Raw genomic sequence first — 25838 nt, 5'->3', positions numbered from 1 at the left:
TAAAAGGTCATCCATGCTTTTATCTCCTCCAGACTCAACTATTGCATAACACTTTCTCTTTGGTATCAGCAGGCACACAGATGCTGAAACTTTTTCCAGAACACTCCTGCCAGGCTTTGAACACTTTCCTTTAGGAACTAATTGTTGCGGCTTGGTTACCTGTGAGCTTTAGCATTGATTACACTGCTCCTTTCTTTAAGCCTTGTGTTTTCAGGCTCTAGTCTATACCTGTAATCCGCTGACCTCCTTTGATCCTGATCAATGCTAGAGATCTTCCTGCAGACCCTTCTAATGGAGTCGAAGTCTTGACTTGACCACACCTCTGCTGTCTGGGCCCTTCAGCTGTGCACAAGACAGGAGACTGTGAGGCTATGACAAACTTTTTGTCGTTTCTTAAATCTCCTCTCAGGACTGATTTTGCTACCTGATTCTTCTTAACTGGTGTTTTTTTTGGTAGCTGCTCTAACTATTTCATCTTTTTGACGATTCTTTTTTGGACTTCTTGACTTTATTAGAAAGGACAGATTGAGAGAGACAGAAGATGTGGGAAGTGGGAGGGGGATGACATGCAACAAATCCTGTTGGGACCAGGAATGAATCCTATGACCTGTGGATCGAGGACTACAATAATAACAATAACAATACATTTTATTCAGAAGCGCCTTTCAAAGCACTCAAGGTCGCTTTACAGACAGATTAAAACACAATAAATAAAACAACACAATAAAATAAATAATAACAACAAGCAAAGTAACACCAAGTTAAAAATGAAGCAGTGGAAATTAAACAGGGAATGCAGTTATAAACAGATGGGTTTTGAGTTTTGATTTGAAGAGGGGTAGTGAATCAGAGTTTCGGATGTCTGGTGGGAGTGAGTTCCAGAGTTGGGGAGCAGAGCGACTGAAAGCTCTGCTACCCATGGTGCTGAGACGGGCAGGGGGCACAAAGAGGTGGAGAGAGTAGGAAGACCTGAGGGAGCGAGAGGGGGTGACAATGTGGAGGAGATCAGACAGATACGGGGGGGAAAGGTTGTGAATACCTTGAATGTGTAAAGGAGGATTTTGAAATAGATTCTGAGTTTGACCGGTAGCCAGTGGAGTTGCTGGAGGAAAGGGGTGATGTGGTGAAAGGAGGGGGATGATGCGGGCTGCAGAGTTTTGGACCAGTTGAAGTTTATGGAGGGATTTGTGAGGGACACCGAAGAGGAGTGAATTACAATAATCGATACGGGAGGTGACAAGACTGTGGACCAGGATAGCAGTGGTGTGAGGGGTGAGAGAGGAGTGGAGACGGTTGATGTTGCGGAGATGGAAATATGCAGACCGGGTTATGCTATTGATGTAAGAGTTGAAAGAAAGTGAGCTGTCGAGGATGACTACAGCCTCTGTACATGGGGCACCTGCTCCAGCAACTGAGCTAAACCAACGCCCCTTAACTATTTAATCTACTTGTAATCGTTATTGTTCAAAAGGTGCTACATAAATAAAGTTTTGTTTATTAAATTTTTTTCCGAGCCACCTCTTTCTGTGGGAAAACGGAGCAGAAGTTCAAAAACCCTGCCGTTCCTGAGTGTCTTCTGGAGGCTTGCTGCAGAAGCTGATGAATCCCCATATGGCCCCATGTTAAAATGCCTACCCGTCCATTAAGATAATATAAAGAGTAAGAGTTATGCATAGATTTGCATAGTTAGGGATGATGTAGCTGTTTGCTAGGAGGCTGAAAGCCTGCCTCGTCTCCTATGCTCTGCCTTTTTTAGGTTGATTGAAAGCTAGGTTGAGTCCGGTTTCAAACATTGTTTGGCTCTAAAACATCTCTTCAGAAGCCAGTGAGTAATATTAAAGAGACTACTTCCATGGTTAATACTGTCTGTATTTCTTTAATCTACCAAACTCACTTTTGTCACCAGGTTCCTTTCAGAATAAAATGTCACATGTTGCATTTTAATATGTTTTGTTATTTGTACAATACTTACACATGAATCATCTTTATTACAAATATGAATGTTTGAGATATGAATGTAACCCTCAGAGGTATCATTTTTCTGCAATTAGTTATTTTATTTCTTTATCCTTTATTTCAATTTTACTTTTTTTTTTACTTTAAATTCTGCTTCGAGTACATTTTTCTAAGTTTATACGCTTTTCCTCCAGTAATAAATACAAATTTGATCATTGGGTTTTTACTTGTGATGAACTACTATTGCATTGTTGAAATGCCACTTGAACTAGTTATTATTATTATTATTATTATTATTATTATTATTATTATTATGAACATCCACCTCCACCTGAAATGTTAGAGTTTTCTCTGCTTACAGAGCTTGTGACAGAACTGCCCATGTGGTAGAAATGCTGCTTTGATTGCTTTTAATCCAAACAATATCTGATTAAATCATCAATCTCACATGAGTCAGTCCCTTTGGTCTCTGAAAGGTGAAGTGACAGCAAACGCTCTTGGATGTGGTGAGCCCCCCCTCCACCTGTCCCTCAGGTTGTAGTTGCTCGGACAGCCGTGTGGCAGGTCTAATCCTCCTTATCTTAATGGCATCCAGCACTATCAGAGCCAGGGCTCTGGGGACAATCGACCCCTTTCCTTTCTTTATCAGCAAAAACCACCTCCCTCGCCATCCTGTTAGTCACCCTCCTCTGTCAGACCCCCACCAACTCCAACACGCTCCTCAGCTGCTCTTTCACTGTCTGATATTACCTCATCTCACCGTCTCATATATAACAAGTGATTATTTGGAGATACCTGTTTCCAGGAAAACAGAAAAAGCTTGTTGGGAGACCTTGTTGAAAAAAGGACAAATTCTTTCCACGAAACCTCAAGCTCCCTCATGTGCACACAAAGTAAACAGGGTGTGAGTGTATGTCTTGGCTCGAGGTTATTTTCTTTGCCTCCTCTTATTCCCACCATGACGATGTCCGCTCTGCAGCAAGGGAGTCAAGAGAAACCTTTCAGATCAGATAAAAAAGCAGGGCTTGCCACGAGCAGCAGACCATGTCGTAAGAGCAACTTTTCTTTTGACAAAGGCCTCACACAGTGTGGTTTGTATAACCAAAACCTCTAGTTTCCTCTGACAACCTCCAGATAAGTGATAATGTCTGAACATGAACAGGCTTTTGAACGTCATGTCAGCTTTTACTTTTTGAACCACATATACAATGAATCTCAGAGGGCTTTTAACTTTATATAACAATGTTTATTCAGATGGATTCTGCTGATTAAATCTGGCAGCTGGCAAGCTTTATGTAAATAAAAGCAATAGCCCAACTAATAGCTCTGCTATGACAATTAATTGTCTTGTCTTATAAATTAAACCAGTGTGCTCATCAAAACAGTGACTGAATACGCTATGGATCAAAACTATCAATCGGTTGTTTAGTCAGGGTGCAGTGTTAAAGGTCAGTCATAGGTCCTTACCTGTACAACAAACCAAGCTTGTCACAATGTATGTTTAAAATGTCATACTTTTCTAATTCACATGCAAAAATATGCAATATAAGGTTATTAAAGAAGACATGAAACTGTTTTATACTAAAACAAGACACCTGCTTTCTCAACATATGAAGACATATCATAATGTATCTCTTGCTTTTGTGATTCATTTCCTGTTGCTGTTACCACCATACTCTTAAAAACACCTTTGGTTTACTCCAGGTAATGACATAAAAATAAATGTTCTAAGGGGAAATGTTCTTGTTTGGCCGAAATATGAATAATTCTGCTCTTCCTCTGTTGTTGTTGTCGATGTGTCCGTTATCTGTGCCTAATGAACGATGAAGCCTTCTGGCGGCCGGCCGTAATTGCTGTGCGCCCAGCAGTGGGGGTGTAATTAGAGAGACAGGGAGGAGTGTATGACTTCATGACTGGCACCGTTTAATGATAATGGGGTGCAACTCCACACCACTGTGGTCAACTAATCATACTGGACTGGCCTGGACGGCTCTCGATGCAAACGAGCCATGACTGGAATACTGAACAGCAGCTCGCCCACGCAGTTCCACACCATTCGCTCCACGGGGGATCAGGCACATGATTACGCCTGTGACCCTGCACCACCTGCAATACTGTCATTACAGCCACCACGGATGGACAGGTTTAGTGTAAATAAACTCATGTCATCAAGCTACAAAGAAGGGGGCTGTCCTTTAGAAGCCAAGGGATGAAAAAAAAACAAGTGTTTCAAATATCAGTCAAAAAGCAAGATGTTTGACACAGGAAATCAGATAAAAAGCTACGACACCTAACATGATCTGATGTTAGCATCGAGATGTTGACAGATCCAGGTTTATGCCTCATAGGTTTTACTATAATCTAATATAAATGTTTAGATGGAGATATCACATGATTTTTCCCTTGAGAAACAAACCCAAACATTAAGGAGTGTGTATAAACGGTTGTAAGAATGCATGTTGAAGCCAATTTGCATTACAGAAATAGTCATCTATTTCAGTAAGGGATGTATGGGGGTTTTCATTTTCAGCCATTGGTACATTACTTGCGTTTCACAGCTATAGCTACCAATATTTTAGCAGTGGTGTGTAATGTTCAAGCTGAATTATGCTCAAAGTGAAGGTCGCACAAAAAATAATGCCTGACTTTGTTGTTCACTTGAGCTCTGCAGACTGTGTTCACCGTTTGGGCCTCTCCTTGAACTCTTTTTCAGGAGCGGTAACTGTTTTCACTGAGAGCGAAATCTCTGGAATAAACCCCGGTGCATCAACTTCCAGGCAGCACACAACAAAACTAAACAGCTCGTGTAAGATAGTAAACATAGTGGAGCATCTGGCAGCTACAGAGTCAGTTATTCCTTCAAGAGTAGGTGGAAACCAGACAAGAGCTAAAAGGTGAGTGAATATTTGTCTTACAAACATCAGTGTCCTCCAACTGAAAGATGGCCTGCAGTCAAACAGCCTATTTTCTGCTTACACATCCACAGCAGACATGGCCTAAAACACTGAACTTCTTTTATATCTGTTAAAAATATCTAATTTGAGATGTGATACACACATCAGTGGCAATTTTGCATAAACTAATACAACCCAATAGAGCAGCTTGATCACCTGTTACACTTCCAAAGCTTATAATGGAATTTTTTTGTGAAATGTTTGATAATCTCCAAAACCATGACTTTCCACGAAGTAAAAAAAAAAAAACCTATGTTTTTCACATAACTTAACACCGCAAGAGATTCAAATTCAAGCTCTTTTAATCATCTGTTAAATGATTGAGAGCTTTCTGACAGGCATAAAATGAGAGCAACAGCACTGATTAACGCAAAATGATCAAGTATGGAGATACAAGGTTTCTGCCCAAGAGCGACAATATCTGTGTTAGTTTGACCGACTGTTTATGTCTGAGGTTGTAGTTAGTGATGGTGATTTTTATTAATTCAGACCTCATCATATGAAAATTGTCAGATTTGTTGTCAATTTTCAATTATTTCTAACTTTCCTTTCGTCCTGATATGGAAGATGCCAGATCCTAGAGTTGATTTCAGTTGAGTTCACAAGTTTTCAAAACCATCCCCTTTGTCCCAATAGATTTCAAAGCTACTGCTCGCATGATTTAGATGTAACTTCATAGAATGAAAGAGTTTTAATTGTTAGTATATATCATAAAGGTTGTTTTTATAAACCATCTGTTCCTTCTTTCATGTTTCTCCCAGGTCCATTATTTTTCCTTTCACCTCTTGCAGCTGTCGTTGTGGAGGAGGTTACTCTTTGACAGACTTGGCCTTAAGTTCATTTCTTCTTAGTACAAAAATAGTTTTATTGGAATTTGTCTCGTCTCTGGGGCTGGTTCTACTGAGTAAGCCAAAACAAAGCTTTGAAGGTTGGCTGTTTCTTCCACACACTGCCCTGTTCTCGGTTTTATTTCCTTGAACTATTTAAAGAAGAAAACTGCTTTGCCTCAGTCAATTAATAGATAACATCAGGTTGAGATTTAGTTTGTCATTAGGGGGAAAGATATCAAATATCTGAGTAAAGTTGGACCAATCACAACTTAACATAAGAGCAATTTTTGGATACTTGATCCTACTTCTACTGCAAGCCTTCTTTTTACCCCACTACATTTCTTTAAAAGCTGAAGTTTGCTCTGCAGATACACATTTTAATCCCAAAATAAGATCATCTGAAAAACAGAAACATTTTGAAATCAATTCCATTTTGTCTACCTTTACAGGGATACATATTTTAACCCTTTTCGTACTGGAACAAATCGGTAATAATACAGCATGACATAACTAACTAACTAACAGGACAGTTGATCATAATAAGTATGGTTTTTTTTTTTAACAATCTTTTTATTGGGTTTTGTTTTTAACAGAGTGCAGAATCAAAATTAATGTAGAAAAATACGGTACATTGATACAAAAAGACAGCCCCCGACCCATCCACCACCCACCACCCTCCCCAACCCACCCTGTTCAGGTCTGGTCCCTAGTTCCTTTAACAAGAGTGCCTGATTCATTGCAGTTTATAAGACATTTTGGAAGAATTAATAAGTAAGTACTTAAATAAGAATGAATTATAACAACATAAATTACATTTCTGGGAGTCAATTGAGATAATACAGATAGTCAAAAAACAGTAAACAAAAGAACAAAACTAAACAAGACACTCAGATGCAGACAGTGAAAGTACAGTATTCTGCTCAATTGATCACAGTCCCATAAGAGGGCTCAGTCGTGGAGCCAGGGGGTGGCCAGGGCCACCTCTGAAAACTGATTGGCCACCCCTGTGGCCACCCTGAAATTCTTAAACATGTTTGGCTATTTGCCATGTCAGAGGCATTACTTATATTGAATATCAGCTATTGTGTTGTTGTGTTTCAACAAGCTGCAGAGACAGTAGTTTCTTTGCATTTGAATATTGATTTTGTTGATGCTTTGACTTTAGACAATTATCTTCATTTTGATTCCTTAAAGAGCTCAGCAGATTTAAATGTTGACACTCTGTCGAGTTACATTTTTAATTTTAACGTTAGGAATACACAAAAATGTAATATTTTTAGAAGTTAAAGTAGATGTGATTATTGGAGGTAATCCTCTTAGGTTTGGGGTAAGCCCCTAATGTTTTCCACGCCTGGCCAAACCTTCAACAGTCAGTGTCCCAGTTTGGCCACCCAAGTCAAAACTGCCTGGCTCCGCCACTGAGAGGGCTGTCCAGAGCAATGAAAAGTAGGCTTGACTTATGTCAGTTGTCACTTGTGTTACTAATTGGAGAGTGTAGAGGAATTACAGATTCTGTCTCCAAGAATAATAGGTATGTTTATGAAATTTTACTTTTAGCAATTGCAGCCAACATTAGGAAAAAATTAAGAAAAACATTTTGGCTGGTTTCACAATATGTACCTGATACTGTTGTTTGAATGCAGATGTATATTTACAACATGTGAGAATTATAATGGAAATATCTATCATCAAAAGATTAAAAAATAAAGGACCTAACCAAATATATATTAAGGATATGTTGGGTACTCATTCCCAAACTCAGTATCACTATCTGCACTGACCTTGCCTTACTTACAAAGCAACTAATTAGGTAAATAGCGACCTCTGCTGTTCACGTCGTGCAGCTTAAATCAAACGTGTGCCTGTTCCTTTAAGAAAAATCTCAGACGGTCGCAAGGCATGACGGGTAGCTTCCTCACAGCCAATCAAATCATTGTTGTCAACGCGTTGTTATGGAGCTGGTGGAGTCTGGTTTGAATCCTGTTTGAATCGCAAAACAATCAAACACTTCCGCCTCTTTCTTTCGTCTCTGTTTTTCGGAATGTAAAATAAATTATTGAAATGTCATCTTTAGACCGACTGGACGCTTTGAGGGAGCTCAACAAAGATTTATTCAGCCAGTTGAAGCAGCAGAGAGAGGAACTGGAGCGACTGAGTGGCTACAGTCACAGCCGCAAGAGGGGGAGAGAGGGCGAGGCTGAGGGGACGAGAGACCCCGCAGTGGTCCTGACCGTGTTCTGGGGAGACCGCGGAACTACTAGGGCTGCCCTCGCCAAACCCACTGTGAGGTTTGCGGGTAAGGAACTCAGTACTCAACATACAGCCAAATACACGAGATACGTCTTCTAGTTAGCTAAGTTTGGTAGTAGACGACGTAAAGTGCGGTCCTTCACGCCCTTTTATATTCTCTGCACTCAAATTGTATAATAAATAATTTGATCATTATTATGTTTTTACTCACCAAATGCCCTTCCAGAGCCTTTAACTACATCTCAGGAAGAGTATTACATACATTACCAGTCAAAAGTTTGGAAACACCTTTTCATTCGAGGGTTTGTATTTATTTTAATTATTTGTAACACTTTAGATTAATAACAAAGACATCAAAACTATGAAAGAACATATGGAATTATTTAATTCACAAAAAAGTGTGAAACTACGACGGCGTATTAGGGCCACTATAAAAAAAGAGTACATTTTAGAGAAAAAAAACTTGTGAAAAATCAAACTCGAAATTTTCGAGTTTTTAAAGTCGTAAATTTTCGAGAAAAAACTCAAAAATTCTGAGATTATAAAGTCGTAGATTTTCGAGAAAATTCTAAAAAAAAATCGAGTTTTTAAAGACATAAATCTGTGATTGAGATCAAACTCAAGCAGCCCTTTGGCCATTTCACTGCATCATGGACCTACTTGACAGCCTCGTTAAATTGTACTTCCTACTTGGACTCAGCAATAACGAGATACATCTGATTCTAGCCCACAGTCGTCACATTATTATAAGCATCAGGACTTTGAAAAGACATTGCAGGTGTTGTGCCGAGAACATAGAGGCCGAGAAACGCCTGCACGCCGAGAATTGCATGCACCTCGCGGGAACGCGCACCGATCATGGTAGAGCTGGCCATGGCAATGTACAGTTTAAAACTCTGTCTCTATGGCTGAATACCAGGTGGATGCATATTTCGGCAGACAAATCAGTATTGCCGAACTATGCATCCACCCATAAAGTTAGTGTCTGATGTTTTGTAGAGTCACAACCTGCTGTCAGCTGATATTTTGGACTCCGTGGATTCATTATTTACAAAAATATGACTTATTTTCTCTGCTGGCGTTTCTTTAAAAACTCGAAAATTTTGAGTTTGATTCCTCATAGATTTGCGACTTTATAAACTCGAAAATTTACTCTTTTTTTCATAATGGCCCTAATACGCTGCCGTATGAAACAAATCAGAATTGGTTTTATGTTTCAGATTCTGTAAAGTAGCCCCCTTTTTCCTTCATGACAGCTTTGCACACTCTTGGTATTCTCTCAGTCTGCTTCATTAAGTGGTCTCCTGGAATGGTTTCTAATTAACTTGAGCCATGTCAAGAGTTCATTTGTAGAATTACTTGCCTTCTTAATGTGTTTGAGACCATCAGTTGTGTTGTTCAAAGGTAGGGTTAGTACACAATGGATAGCCCTATTTGACTACTGTTGTAATCACAGTCTATGGTTGTAATCCATTTTATAGCAAAACCAGATTATTTCATAGTTTTGATTTCTTCAGTATTAATCTACAATGTTGAAAATAATTAAAATAAATAAAAAACATTGAATGAGAAGGTGTGTCCAAACGTTTGACTGGTAGTGCATTTGTCATAGAGATTAAATGGCGTGGGGAAGTTTAAGATTGCAGATGCAGCCAAGAGTGCTGGAAAAAGTTTTGAAATACACTTTCTGACCAGTTACACATTTTGAGGTTTTCTCATGTTACACATATATATATTTTTAGTTGTTTTGAGCTGCTCAACACATTTTCACTGCATGTGGTGTAAAAACTTTTGTAACTATTGATAGACAAATCTTTTTCTATGTCACCATCAGATGAATGTGAGGGACAGCACAACATTTCAACCCCATCCTTAACTGGAGGGACCACTAACCATACAACACCATCAGACCATTTCAAAGAAAGTGACAGACTTACTAAAGTCCACAACAGGCTGCAGGATTCAAGGCCAAGTAGACCCAAGTCCTGTCTAGCGAGTCAAAGCAAGGAACAGGTAAGAGCAAAAAACAGATGAAACAAGTTTGTCTCTGATTTTATTTAGGAGTTAAACATCAGCACCACATGACTTTGTTATCTCACATTCATAACAGTCCAAACTATTCGAGTCAAAGGAATAACTTATTGAAGCTGTAAACTCACAGGATCTGGTTCTAAAATTGTTTATCACTCCAATTGTATACCTGGAATTTAAGGGAGTAATACACCCAGTGAGAAAAAGGGGATAATTTGGTGTCATTGTGTACATACATGTCTATACAAAACTACAATGTGGCTCTGTGGGATGCTAAGAAAGAAGAGGGGTGGGTATCCTAAAGTTTGAACCTCTGAAAGAATAAACAGGGGTAGCAGTTTATTAAACAGGGACACTAATTAGACATAGAAAAGAATACTTTGTATCAACTAGAAAAAAGTTGAACTGAGAACTGTTTAAGACAAATGGGGTGGCTCTGAACCCCAAATTCCTCCCGCTGTTGTGTGAATATGTACAAATGAGATTAGCTAATACTGATGGTCCTTAGTATACAGCAGCCTCTGCCATCAGTGAGTGAATGGGTGAATGTGGCAAGTAGGGATGTCAGGATTAACCAGTTTCATTATTAACCAGGCTTAAAAGTGTCACGGTTAATCTAATTGTGAAGGATTCTGTACCCCGAGTTTTTCTAATGTCTCTGTCGGAAAAGGGACCGGCGCAACTTGTAAACTATATATGAGTGACACCTGTGCAGAGTTTCTCCATCATTTAAAAGTGCAAGGTAGCGTCCTCCGCCCATTTCTGTAACGCCCCACGTCCCGTCAGAGTCAATTGTGCTTTCATGAAGAACAATGTTTTTTTTTAACTGCAACGTTACAACGACGTGTTGGTGGCATTTTATCATAATCTGTCCAGTGCAGCAGAAAAGGCGCTGCCAAAACTGCCAGAGAAGAAAAAGGGACAAAATTAACATTCTGTGGAGTGCGTCTCTTTTATTCTCTACAGGTGAGGCCGTCCCTACAACACCCGTGTCTGAAAATGAAAAAACAAAACGCTGATCTCTGAGTGCACGCTCAACCTGTGGAGGAATGGATGATACGAGTCAGCTGTCACTGTTTGTGTCTGCTGACAAAGACTTCATACTGAAGTTTATTTCATACACTGATTGTTTTAGTTATAAAGTTATAAATAGTTTTACAGAGCAACTCCATATTCATATTCTGCCCCCCCAATTTGAACACATAATAATCAGGATAATCGGGAAACTGTGATTATTTCTCTCACAATAATCGCACCACCAAAAGCTCTAGTCGTTGCATAGTGTAAAAGCGCGTTGAGTGGTCAGAAAATCTAGAAACGCGCAATAGAAGTCCATTTACCATTTACAAACAGTAATTTATGTAGAAATTCTACTTTGGGCACAATTCAACAAGACCACAATACAAATGAGAAATCAAACACATTGTCATTTCTGATCCACATTATGCCATATATGGACATCCCTTTCTGTTTACAACATCAAAAAAACACATTCACTGCTACCAATACAGCTTCAAATGAACTGCATGGTAAACGAAATGAGGACTGAACTGATCATCCTTTATAAGAGATCAGGAGTCCTGCTGTGTGTGTGTGTAACTGCAGATGATTGTACCCACAGTTTCTCAAAGCGGACCCCAGAGGGGGCTAAAGGGCTGTAATTAAAATGTATAACATTAATGTATTTGGTTAGAAGCATTTATGGAAATTTGATGTCCAATTCATCAAATAAATTATTTTTTGAGAATTTTATTTTGTAAATGTTACTCATTTTGTTTTTGTAAAACACTTTGTAAGCCTGATAAAATAAGTGCTTATATATCAGGAGAGGTATCTAAAAAATGTGATTTAAGCTGCACAAACATAACAAGCACATTTGTCTTGATTTGTCTCAACTGTATTTCAGGACTCAAGCTAATCACAGATTTCACCCTGTGACTTCACTTTTTATGTCATGTGCCTTTTGAGGAAATTTGCCCTTACAGTAGTGTTTTTTTAGTTTAATTCCTAGAAAGTGTGTTGCAAGATGAATAAAATAAATGCAACTGCATAATAATATCACTTGAATTCCTCTTTTCTCTGCATATAAGCTTGGAATCAACAATACAGTGAAGATGTTTTTTGCAGTAAACTTGCAGGAAAAAAGCTGGTCACTAATATGATGCACCTCATGCTTTTTTAGAGGGAGGAGCAGAGTCGAGTCTCTTTTCAGTGTGATGAAAGTGAAGAGATGTCAGACTCAGGGAGACATCGTCTGCAGCCCTTACTGGGGTACGACTGGATTGCAGGTATGCCGTGTTGCTCTCTGTCTTATTGTTTCTTTTTTCTAAACATGATCATCTCATGGAACTCTAACAGGCGATGTTTGCTTCCTCAAAGGAGTCCTGGATACTGAGGACTCTTTGATCGAGCGCTCTGACGAGTTCTTCAATGATCTGCGCACATTCCGATCACTCAATAAAGAAGAGTGTATCACCAGCACACAAGCAGAGTGAGAGCTTCACACTTAATTGCACTAGTGACTGAATGTGTGTGTCATTTACCGGTGATTGATGAAAGGTATTTTATTCACATAGATTTCCTAAGGAGAACTATCCAGTCCTGCCACTGCTAACAGACAGAGATGACCCAGAGGCTATCACAGATACTCATCAGTGTAAGAGGGATTGTTTATTCTAACAGGCTTCTGTAATTTTTTCTTTTCCTCATAGCTGAAGTAATTCTCACACGTTGTCTCTCACTTTATGTTCAGGTACGTTCTCTTACAGGATAAACAGCAGGTTGTTCCCTGTCCCACTTCACACTGAAGAGTGCTGCCCAGTGTGTAAAAAGCACAAGTCATCCCACCCTCACACTGGTGCAGAACCAGCTCTCGTTAGGTAATAATGATGTGCACTTTGAGTTCCTCTCACAACCACAGATACCAAAGGCCAACCGAGCCATAGACTAGCCTCAGATATTTTTAGACGTTTTTAATTTGATGTATTCTGTCAGTTTGATCAGCACAGAAGGTGTGTGTTTTGTGCTGAGCTATTTTTCCTTGTTCAAAGTGGTCTTGTTTGTGGCTTTCCACTTTTGTCTGTGAATGTTGCTGATAAATACTGCTGTCTACAGTAATAGTGTGTTACTCAGAACTCATAATAGCAGATTAAAAAGTGTAAGAAAACAGATATATTTCTGTTGTTATGGAGTATTTCAGTGAGAACCAGGAGTCACAGTTAGGGGGAATTTTGCTTTTGTCATGTCAATTCATAAAATCAATAATCAGTTGTTTATTTCCAATCCCAGCATTTGAAGAAGCATGTAAACTGTTTCATGAAGTCTCTCTCCTTTTTATTTTTTGTTTTGTTTTGAAGGGTCAGCATCCCTCGCTCCACCCTCTTGCCTCCTTACAAACACAAAGCTCATCGCCGATGCAGTTTTGACCCTTCTGACAGCTTAGGGTTGCCATCGGTGAGTAAGCCATTACACTGAGACAATTCATGATTATTAAATTGTTGTTTTTCACTCTTTGATCTTTACTACTCACATTAAAGGTACAGTGTGTAGAAATGGGAATATTTAGCGATATCTAGTGGTCCGGTTCTAGATTGAAATGCTCCCTTGCTCACCTAACCTGTTGGTGTAGCATGGTGGCCTCTGAGGACAAGAAGCTACCATGATTCATGATAAATGATCCTCCATTTGTCAAGTGCTTCCTACTTCTTCTTTGTCTTCCAATCAATGCATTTCAGACAGACGTTCATTAAATACAAACACGCTGAAAGCCGTTGCTAGTTTGTCCATTCTGTGATACAGTAGAAACATGGCGGTGCAAGCTGATTATACATGTATACATATTTAATTGCTAAATGCTGTTTAATACTCCACACTGTACTCTCAAAACCTCAGTGTTTGACTTTGTTGAGTAACTGGTTCTTCTTCTGTATTTTAGCACTGTCTGTCTGGTTGGTCAAACAAAGGTCAGAGCTTGCTGCCGCAACCCAGCAGCCTTGACCTGTTAAGCAGCCTGAACAAAAAGAGTTCCCCTGAGGTGAGATAGTGAACTTTTTCATTTAATGTAAATGTTAAATATTGTCTGCTTATTCTCGAATAACAGTTCAAACTTGCTACAGAGGGAAAAGCAGAAGAAATTGTCTAATGGATACATCTTAACTGAAATATTGCTGCTTTCAGGCAGAAATCTTGTATCTACATATTTCATTATAATTATTATTTTTCAAAAAATCATGTTTTTGGTCACCCTTAGTGCCTGTCAGTGGGCATTACAAAATTTCAAGCAATGAAAAGCGTTAAAAAGAGCTTGTGACTGAATCTCGTTCATTGTTTTTTATTTAAACTTTTTTTTTTATTTTCTGTAAAGCTGTAGTTTTGGAGATATGAGGTTTCAGCCCGACAGCAGCAGTCCTTTGAGTTGGATTTTTGTCTCAGACTTAACTGTATATGTTACAACATTACATAAAGATCAATGTTGTATTCTCAAAAAGGGGTTTTAAACATTTTTCAGGATTTCTCTGTTCCTGAAGAATCCAGTAACAAAGTCTATGATCAGATCTCAGATGTGTCCCGCCTGGCTCGTCACAAATTCCAACACTATTCTCCAAAAAGAAAAATGAGAGGCACCTCTTACTCTCTTAACTGACAAGAAATCAACTTTTATTTTTAAATGTAATAAAGCAGTTCATGTGTGTTCTGTATTATCTGCTTAACCAGAGCAATGATTTCAATAGAAGAATAATTGAGAGCAATGACATTAATAATAATATGATATATATGATCTTAAAAATAGGATAATTGAGCTCATGTTCAATAGTAATGAATGAAGTGCTTTGTACTGGATGCTCATCAGGTTATTAATACAGATTGAGATATCCCACATGTTCGTGGGCAGCCTCATGGACATTAAGCAAGAAGTTGCGCCACAGTGCAGAGGTTAGACCTTCAACACAGAACTCATAAGGAAGTCCCTCTGAATCATCTCTCTTTTGCACACATCAGTTCATGTTTCCCGTTCCAGCTGTTTGCTCAGGCGCCGAAATTCACACACACTTCTGTTTTCTTCTTCCATTACTGCTTCCTTAAAAAGTGACTAAAAACTCTGCAGAGCCCGACTCTGAGGCCACTGTCAGTGCAGAGGTTTCATTTCACATGAAACCACAAAGAGTTCAGTGTCTGATATCAAACCAGTCCCACCTATGATACAGTTTTTTCTACATTGTGTTACAGTATGATAAACTTAAAGAAGTTTGTTACAAGATGAACCAGTGCATATTTAATGAAATGAAGTAAATACATGTAATTGTGTTTTCTCTTTTTTTTTTGGTGGGATTAAAGTTTCAGAGGAATATTCCTGTGTCTTTATTTCTTGTCATCTCTGTGTTTTGAAGCTTCAGTACTTTGATGTTGCAACACAAGCAGCCGATTCGAAGCCAAATGGCGCCTAGTGCTGTTATCTGACAGGCTGGTTGTTGATCTTTATCATAGAACTTGAATGCTCAGTCACAAGCATTAACCATTGTGTAAGATGAGGGTTTGTGATACTGTTTGATTTTACCACAAACACTTTTTATAAAGACTTTTAGCAGAAAAGCCTTCGATAATTCCCTCTTTTATCTCTTCATTTTCACATATAACATAAAAATGAAGAGGATCTGAAACTTCCTATAAGACTGCCTCAAATACAGATCCTTCTCTTTTTAGCTGTATACTGCCATTGCTTGGTAATTCTGCTAAAAGTCAAGAGTGAATAAAGTGTTGTGCTTCACATAACTATTGTGCTGTAGTTTCGGAAATGACTCAGTAGAATCCCACAGTGCAAGATCAATGCAACAACGCATGAAAGTAGGCCGACCCCAGAAAAACCTCCTTACTGTAATCTTCCACATAGGTTTGGTTTGACAAGTCACGTTTATGCCTTAGCAACAAAGGGAAGGTGTGGTGTTCAAAATCAGCCCAAGAGTTTCATGATAGACTAATGTACTCTCACAGACAAACCAAGAACACACCATGCACAAGAGCACTGCTACTGCTGCGCTTTTAGAATCAGAAACGCTGAGGATGTAGGAGGGGGAAGTTTATGGCGAAATGTCAATGTCTCTTGCAGGAACACAGAGAGGCACAGGGGCAGTAATCTGGGCAGCACAAACACTACTGCAGGGGAATCGAAAGAAGACAGGTTGACTACTGTAATGTAGTCAGTATGGGTAACATCCGTCTGTGGTCATAGAAAACAGTGACTAGCTTGTCTGACTTGCTCAATCATCCACTGAATAACTGTTCAGTTGGAAAGATATAAAATAAACATTGGAGTGTGTCAGTTTCTTCTTGCAGGAAACTGACAGAGAGGTAAACCTTGGCCCGTATGTCAGGAATGTGGAGCAACAATACCTTTATTATCTGACTATCTGTCACCATATCCTGCCCCAGCACAGAGAGACAAACACACATCAAGCAGCACATAAATCCAGCAGTTTCTCTTAAAAACACTGTAAACTCTATTTTTACTCTGATTCAGAGTCGACTAAAGCTTAAACAGAAGCATCGATGCTGCTCTTTAAGCTGGGCTTTGTTAGACTGAACTGGATTTTGGAATTTGTGTGTGTACAAACAAAAATAGAAATCAAGTGAATCAACTTCCTGAAATGTTAGTGACTTCGTCTTTTTGACAAAACTCTGTGCTACATTGTCCACAGAACAATATGAATTACATGAAACACGAAAAGAAGGAGCAGTGTAGTACTTTTCTAGTGACATTATAAATGGTAGAGGAGATTGGTACTTGTCTTTCAAGGGCTTTAAAGTTCAAATTTTATAGTTTCATTTAGCCTCAGACAAGGTTTTGGCTCTTGATTTAGAGGATTTCTGTGCTCTGTTGAAGCAATACTCACTCACCAAAAGTCCTTATTTGACAACACACAGGTGGTGTACAATTAACTACTAACCGTGACACCTAAATCAACTGGCTGCATCATAAATTATTTAGTCATGAACTTAGAGGAGATCATGAAAACCAGTAGAAGCATTACTTTCTGCTTTCAGTAAATCAGAAACAAGTTTTCTCAAAAATTAAAAATGAATTTGCTTTGAGAGGTACTTTATACACAACATACTATATCATCAGTGGTGACAGTACAGGATCAGTTGTTAACCTCCCTCTGCTCAGTCTTACCTCACAGGGGTATTTTCACCTCAGAGCTGAGAACCTATCTCAGCGCCTGCCTGCTCATTTCCTTCCTCCAAACACTCGACTCAGTTCAAGGAAATCACTCCTGTTTTCACACACCGCCGGACTGCCTTTTTAACATGATCATTACAGTGCACACGCCGGTAGCTGTATCCTCCACTGTTTAAGAGACGATGAAGGTCATACTTATACTGCTGGTTCTGCTGAATGTCCAAACTATCAAGGTATGTTTTCTGTCCGTCTGTAAGCCTGTTGTGTATATTTGCTGTGCTTAATAGGGTCTGCAGTCAGCTTGGATATCAGCCAGCAGCAACATTCCTTGGATGACTAAAATATTTCTCAGAATCTTATTAGATTAAGTTTCACTTACAAGGTTTAATATCAGGGGATGTGTGGTGCAGTGTACTTATCAACTAACATTTTAAAAGTTTGAGAAGTTTTATGTACCAATGCTCTCAAATGTTAATCTTTAAACATGTTTCTACATAAGGCAAATGTGTCACCAGTCATGCTGCCAACAAATGAAATGATCTCTCTTTAAAAATACTTCTTTTCCACATTATATGTGGTTTGGATAATGTGCTGAGTGTGACAATACAGTAAGAAGTATTACTGTATAGATTTAACACATACCAGAAGTTGTGGTGAGCTGAATCCGTATGAGTTTTTGGTTTCAGTTGCTCGATATCTGATGCAGTCTCAGAATGAATGTCTCATTGTTCAGACTCTTGGTTATGAAATAATGCAGAAACACTTTCTACTATCCTGCAGTTTCACTTTGTTTCACTTTGTTTAAGAAGATGAGTTAGTCTGGGCCTGCAGCCAGATGTTTAACTTTCTTATCTCCTCACGTTGCCAGTGGCCACACCACAAAAGAGCCCTATGTACTTCATAACCCAGGGCTTCTGGTTTGCCGCCTCTTCTTCCTGTCATACGAGAAATACACTGCTGCTGTCAGCATATTCTGGCTTATGCTTGTAATTGGAGGGCAATTACAAGCAAGTATCTCTGCGGTGAGATAATTTTCCCTCTTATGCACGGGACAGGTGTGTGAACAGTCGTGCACAGTGTTACAACTTTAAAGCACACTACATCTGTAGTTCTTGTCGTGATATTTTGGTACGTGCAAGGGAGGGGTTGTACTTGAGTCACAGCATGTTGCATTTGCGAAGTGCTTACAGCAACAGATTTTAAGAAGTGCCACATAGAGAGAAGAGTTAATGTAGGGGTGAAATCCACCTACTTGAACACAGAACAATGACTGTCTGTTTGACAAGGTCTGCAGCTCAGGCCAGCTGCATTACCAGAGGGAGAAAAAGGTGGGCACAGGTGTGGGTGGTCTGGTTCTACTTTAAGCGTCTGTTCAATAGGTGAAGAGGAGGTGTAAAAAATAAACTAAGTTGAATTTGCTACATTTCCTGTTTGCTGACTATGTAGACTTATAATTTAACTACACAAGGGTGTATTTCTGGCATTTGTCAAAGAGAGATACTAATTTCCTCATAACGAATTAAAAAATTACTCAATTTCTTGTAAAGCTCAACAGCCCCAGCAGTCTAAACTGAGTACATGTGTGCACGCAGGCCACAAGAAAGACAAATGTTTTCCTCTTTCTTCATCAGAACAGTTGAGGATGAGTTGCTTTAAGTTTCGTCTCTTTTTCCCACAGGTCCGCTCTCAACCCTACACACCAGAGTCAGATGGAAAGTGCCATGACCAAATGAGAGACTACCTGTCAAATAATTTAAACCTGTGCTGCAAGAAATGTCCCCCTGGTAGGTGCTGTCCTGTAACCTTCGAAGGGAATGCAGTTTACGTCTAAAAAATAACACACAGTTATGCAAATGCTGAGATGTTTAAAGTGATGAAAGCCAAGCCTGTCTCAGAGTTTAATTGAAGACAAAAGCTGTGAATAATGTTGATAAAAGCGTGGGCGTGAAGGTATGACAGAAGATACATGGCATGTAGTGTAGTTCTCAATTATCATATATCACAACAGATCTACAGTGATGAATCAGCCAGGAAAGTACAACTGTCAATAGCTAATTTTATAAAAAATAATATGTTGTTCTAAAAAAGAAGTGTGGGAAGTGTATTACTAGCCTTACTTTTGCACACAAAAAAAGAGCACTACTGGTGGAGGAAGTATCTTTTTTTTTTTTTAATTAAAGTAGAAATAACAGTCTAAAAATGTGATCCACTTTAAAATCCTGCATTTAAAGTGTAATCTGAGTTACAGTTTTTAAAGTTTTTATCATGTAGAATTCCCTTTTTCAGAATGAAGTACATTATACCACTGGATTTTATTTAAGGATATTATATGTATAAGAGTAAGAATTACAGATATAGAGAGTTAATCCTGACGCTATCTCTAATCACTTTACACGCTGCAAAAGTTATTTATGAATTTAGTGTAAAAATACATGTTCCCTCTGAATTGTAGACATGTAGGCCTATGAGTTAGCATTAAATGTAAATACTTGTGTCAAAACAAGTGCAGCACAAGTAAATATACTTACCTATAAACATGTCTGCACTAATGAGTTTGCTTTTTAAATGTCAAATGTTCTAAATACTTTTTAATGGTCAAACTACCTTGCACCAAGAGCTAGCTCCCTGATTTCAAGTTGCTGTGACTGCCAAATTCCATCCATTTGCAGTCAGCATAATACTAGACTTCGACGACTGTTGATTTGGTCTTCTAAAATGTAAAGTATCTTTAACAGATTTAATTAATTTCAGTTAGCCAGCAAAAAAAAATCTAATTTTAGCTTCATAAAAAAGCTGACTGTAGCTGACTTTTTAATGTTCCTACTAATCTTAGTGGAAAACCTAGAACCAGCTAAAGCTGCTGCTGAAAGATGAAGAAATTGCTCCAGGGAAGAGCTAGTTCAAAAACACAAGATCCATCAGTCACTGTGTTGGGCATAGCCCTGTCTGGCTGCCACTGCTAACATTAGTCTAATAGCTACCGAAATCAGCCTCTGAATCCCCCAGTGGGGAAATACTTAGCAGTTGATGTCCTTGTCATGGGTACGGCTTCATTTTTTTCCTGTAATTTGCCAGACAAATGATTTATACATCTCTGAATCAACAGAAATGCAAGTTACATTGATTATGATATGGTACAACAAGTGTTTTGGCATTGTAAAATACCTGCTACAGCTTTTTGAGCAAGTGTGAGCCTGCAACCAAACAAGTTTGTTGCCTCTCATGAAGACTTTTGATCAAACATTGTTGGGTGGTACATTTTATTTGGAAGTAGTTTAATAGTACAGTTCCCTCTGGGCCTCCTCTATCTTCCGGATCATATTTATACCACAAAAAAATGCTGATACAGCTAAAGCCAGAATTTGATCTCGTGACTGCCGACTACATCTCTCTCTCTCAGTGCAGAGTTTATTGTTTCTATCACAATTTTCTACTATACAGGGTGGTAGGGTCGCAAGTGTTTATCGTAATGCCTTTTAGCTGTAAAATGTGTGTAGTACTAAATTGACTCAATCTCTTACTGTACTTAGCACCTCGGTGCTCTAGATAGCTGTAAAAGTTGCTGGGTATTTTTACTGACTGATCTTAACTGAAAGAAACTCCTCCGGCAAAAAATATGTGACAGTAGTCTGTGTTGTACATAAAAGTATGTACTGTATAATAATGTCACTATTGACTGTGATTTATGACACTAATACAGATGTTTACTTATATATTTGAAATACTAAAATGTAATCAAATGATAGGGTAGGGTAAGATAAGTGCATAGGGTTCAAAGAAGATTATCAATACACTTTAGTGTCACAGTATCATGTTTTGTGATACTATATTGATTTCTGAAAACACTGTATTGAATTTTATTTATTTCATGCATTCACAGATGAATTGTTTTTACTGATGTCCATGAGTATTTCAGAACAATATTTTTTTTTTTTTTTGCATTGTCAGCACCAAAAGTGGTCTTTTGATGTACAGTGAGTGTGATGGATACATAAGTGAAGCCCACTGCTTTGATTACCTAAGAAAAAGTAATAATTTTTTTGCTCTTATTTTGTGTGCATGGCAGTTTGTTCCTCATACTATGAAAGCTGTCCTAAAATTACATGAAGAAATGGTGATTGCTCGCACACAGTATCACAATGTCCTGATATGCATATGATCTCAACCCTTGTATTTAGATATGTATTGACTCACCATGTTCCAGTGGAATATATGAATTGAATTAATCTCAAGTTTTTGTTTCTTGGTGAAATTTGTTAATTTAATGTTTAATTCTCATGCTGTAATGAAGAGTATACACTTAAATACCCATGGGTTTATCATGATTTACATTTTAAACAGGAGAGCGACGGAAACAGGAATGCTCTGAGACTAATGACACTGTGTGTGAGCCATGTCCAGCTGGCCAGTACACTGGAGCAAAGAAACTACTCTCCCAAACTGCCCGCACCTGTAACCAGTGCAGAGAAGTAAGTGGCTGCACTTTAAATCTTCTGACTAATTTATTCCTTCATTTCATTATCTAAATAAATACACTGTCTTAGTAAGCCAATCATTTCCCCCCAATAAAACCAGATAAAGGCCTGCAGTATGCCAGAACTGCTCTTCAACCACAATGTCCAAGTGTAAGTGCCGGGCCCGGGACGTATTGCATAATGGGGTTTGATGACCCATACTGTGAAGAATGCAGCAAATACAAGAAATGCAAAGCTGGTTTTGGAGTGTCTGTGCCAGGTATGAATATTTTTTTTCATGTTTGCTAGATGAATAAGTACACTGTCAACAAGTGTGTTTGCTGTTTTTGTTTTATCACCCAGAGCTTCTGGGTTGCTGTTATCTTTAGATGACGAGGGGATTTTTTCATTACCTTGAGATTACAAAACATGTCTTCTCTTGGTAATTGGGTTGACTGATCTTGTTATTCTGTTCAGGATACCAAAGGGAAAATAGAGTCTTTTTTATATAAAGAACTCAAAAAACAAGTGTGTGGTTATTTGATCACACCACAAGTGATCTGATCTGTCCTAATTTCACTGTTTTGACTGTCAGGGTGGTTCTTTAACCAAACAGTTTCAAGTGCAATCTGATCCATTGATAATAATGTGTCGTCTTTAATCAGATATTTTCAGACTAAATTAGTTGCTATCGTTTTTGAGAAACCATCCATGCATCATAAACGTGTTGTTTCTCTTAATTATAAATAATTTGTCTGGTTATTGAACAGAATAATTAACTCAAGATCTGGAGATAAACTTGTTGAAAAATGAATTGCAATAACAACCTTTTTTTATCCAAAGTTAAGCATGTGTGTAATTCTTACATGTTGTATTTAAATAGTATGAACATAAGCTTAAGTATTGTACATGAACAATTTAAAGGACAGTCTCTCATTGATAATCCGTATGCCATCTTTTTAGTATCTATTTTTTTTTTTTAATTAAGCTGTATAATTGTACTCATAGCATCCATCATAATGAAAGGGTTAGATGAGACAGACAAATAAATGGATGGATTGATAGTGGGACACATTGATGAATGGACTAATGGTTGGATGGATGGATGGATGGATGGATGGATGGATGGATGGATGGATGATGGATGGATGGATGGATGGATGGATGGATGGATGGATGGATGGATTAACATATTTATAGATGGATGGGTGTACAGTATGGATGGATTGATTGACTGATTGTGAGATGCATTGACAGACAAATGGGTGGATGGATGGATGGATAGATGGATGGATGGATTAACATATTGATAGATAGGATTTATTGATTTGTATCCCTAAGTTCTGGATAGCAAGATATAATTTGCTAACAGTTGGATTCACAATAATTTAATGTAGTCTCATATGTTAATACTAACTGTTATCAAACTGTGTTATTGTAATTATGTATCCATTTTTATGTAATACAGGCTGCTGTTGTGATAATGCCCACAAAACAACATCAGCTTATTAAGTGTCTTTCCAAAAGTGTTAAATCAGTTAATTCTCTAAATTTAGGGTTGATGTAATGCCTAAGGTGAAATGTTATTAAATTGTTGTGTTTGGGTGTAATTTTCAGGGACGGCTGTCTCAAATGTGAGTGTGTTCAATGCCCAGATGGATGTTCTCTGATACAGTCTCTTACACTGACCCCTGTCGGCCTCATACAAAGTGAGTAAAGGATAGACACATCTGTTCACATCTGTTTTGAGCTGAGATTCTGACCCTGCTCTCTCTGTCTCTCCAGCTGTCAAGGGAAAGCTGTTGACAGAAAAGGCACTGCTACATCAGACACTGTGTGTGAATCTGAGCTCCTTACACCCAGAGGGCCTCAAACCTCAACAGAGGAAACTCACACTGAAAGCGTGTTCACAACTGCAAAAACAATGTTGAACACAGTCGTAGCAGCCTCAGACTCCCAAACCCTACGTGGCAGACAGACTCCCCACCGTATTTTGCCCTTTCTGTTCCAGGGGCAGTGTTCAACAACTCAACAAAAAGCCCTCCACCAAGCACATTGTCCGACGGTGAACTAGGTAAGGGGATCGATTTGTCATTTTCCTCTGTAGTCATTCTACCAAAAGTGTGAAATCAATGTGTATGTCAAGATGTCCCTCTTTCTGCCCGTACTGTGTCTGTGTTTACCTCTCTGTTAGCTGCAGTCATCGTCCCTGTGCTTGGATTGTCTCTTCTTTCATCGCTGTCATGCTGGTGTGCCTTTGTTAAAACAGTCAGGAAGAAAGGTAACTGTTCCAAGGCAAAAAAAGAGCATTAATCATGGTTCTTGTTTTGTTGTAAAAGTTGTGATTGTATCTGGAATATATTGCCCTCTAGCTGAAAAGAAGAGCAATAATTATGTTGACAAATGATGGTCATTATCTGGAACAGTGTCTTACATTACTCATCCAACAGCATTTCTACTCTGCTTTTCACCCAGGTGCTGCAAGTTATCATCCAAAAATAGATGCGAATGGAAATTGTGAGGCAGGTGACAAAGTGAGTCTTCCTATAGATTTTCTTTTTGGATATCTTCAATTTGAAAAAGTTGCAGCAGAGCAGGAAAAAATGACCTTTTCATGTCTTTCTACAGCAGATCAAGGACAGTTATTTGGGAGAAACCCAGCTGACTTCATTAACAATAACTTCACCAGAACAGCAGTGTCTGCTGGAGAAAGGGGAAGCCTGCAGTGACCAGAGTCAGTCTAGTACCAATACTGACTGTTTAACCAGAACAGATGGCTGCAGCAGCGAAGAGTCCATTGGTCCTCTGCAGTCCACGGTATGTCTCAGTCCGCACTCTGCGCTGTCGGAGCCCATGTCTTTACTCTCCAACACAGAGCTGGAGACCACACAGTCAAGTGTCTTCACACAGGCCTCCTCCTCACAGGCCTCATCCTCACAGCCCACCGTGACCACCAGTCCCCAGGTCAACGTCAACATCACATTCAACATAGGAAATAGCTCTGCTGGAAGTGGGACACAGCCTGTTGCGCCTGCAGACTTGTTGCAGACAGACACAGAAATTCCCTTTGGTGAGGAGGAGTCATTCAGCATCCCACAGCAAGAGGCTGGAAAACAATCTGGTGTCAGTTGAGGAGAGTGAGAATTCTTGTACATGAAGAATCCATCCATGAAGGACCATTTATTTTCTTAGTGTGTCAAAAACAACATTAAAAACAATCTGATAGGCTACCAGATGCACTTTCTGGTTATGGCTTGTTTTAAACAAGTTCAACCATTATCTTGTTGCTATTCTTAGTTATTAACTGACAGCTTGTGTTCATATGTATATAGAAATTACTGTAAAAAAGATAGGCACTGTATTTTAGAGATGTACTTATTTGCAGCCCCAGGTCTAATTTTGTGATATCAAATGTATCTTGTATATGTTCCAAAACGTTTTTTATATTGAATTAGAATTCATAAAGTTTGTACAATTAACATACAAAGTGTGTTTTCTGTGCTGTTTTGATGATGGAATAAGCATCTTTTTTTCAGTACAAAATATAAAGAAGCTCAATCGTAGGTCCTGTATTAATTATCTGACTGACAGGTTTGTATTAAGTTTAATGTATTCGCATCACTAGTAAAAGTACTAAGTAGGCAGAAGAAAGGCCCTGTAGTGTTATTCTATTTAGTGGGCTAATTTGAAACTTAAATATGCATTTCAATGTCAGAACCTGGGGGCATGTGGAGAAAGGAATTCAACTGTTATTTTGAGACAGTGTGGAAAAATGTAAATACTAGTCAAGTAAAGAACAAGTTCATCAAACTAGAATCTATATACAGGAAGGAAGTACTATGGTTACTTTAGTAAACAAAACAAACTGATTTCAAAACTGTAAGTCATTGTTACATATAACAAAAATACACCAACATGTTATTCAAGAAAGACAGACAGAAAAACAGAAAGTAGGAAAGAAAGAAAGTGGAAGAAAGAAAGAACGTAGGAAAAAAAGGAAAGTAGGAAAGAAAGAAAAAAGTAGGAAAGAAAGAAAGAAAGAAAGAAAGTGGGAGAGAAAGAAAGTGGGAAACAAGAGAGAAAAGTAGAGGAGGAAAGAAAGAAAGAAAGAAAGTGGGAAAGAAAGACAGAAAGTGGAAAAGAAGGGAAGAAGAAAGAAAAAGAAAGTAGGAAAGAAGAAGAAGTAGGA

At 38.6% G+C, this 25838-nt stretch overlaps 1 protein-coding gene across 1 annotated transcript; it reads left to right on the top strand.

Moving 5' to 3' along the window:
• The first annotated feature begins 7664 nt into the window (after positions 1-7664).
• Positions 7665-25101, top strand: LOC117815752. The gene is given in 19 exon segments (XM_034687653.1): positions 7665-8036; positions 9825-10003; positions 12204-12309; positions 12401-12512; positions 12598-12677; positions 12774-12900; positions 13378-13474; positions 13956-14054; positions 18874-18979; positions 21537-21698; positions 21744-21929; positions 23206-23212; positions 23267-23307; positions 23310-23358; positions 23435-23688; positions 23691-23723; positions 23844-23930; positions 24125-24183; positions 24278-25101. Coding segments are annotated over 19 exon segments (2523 nt in total). The 5' UTR covers positions 7665-7801; the 3' UTR covers positions 24782-25101.
• The last annotated feature ends 737 nt before the right edge of the window (positions 25102-25838 follow it).

The sequence above is a fragment of the Notolabrus celidotus genome, chromosome 1, assembly GCF_009762535.1.
Source record: "Notolabrus celidotus isolate fNotCel1 chromosome 1, fNotCel1.pri, whole genome shotgun sequence".
Taxonomy (NCBI): Eukaryota; Metazoa; Chordata; class Actinopteri; order Labriformes; family Labridae; genus Notolabrus; species Notolabrus celidotus.
This window is presented reverse-complemented; position numbering and strand designations above follow the sequence as displayed.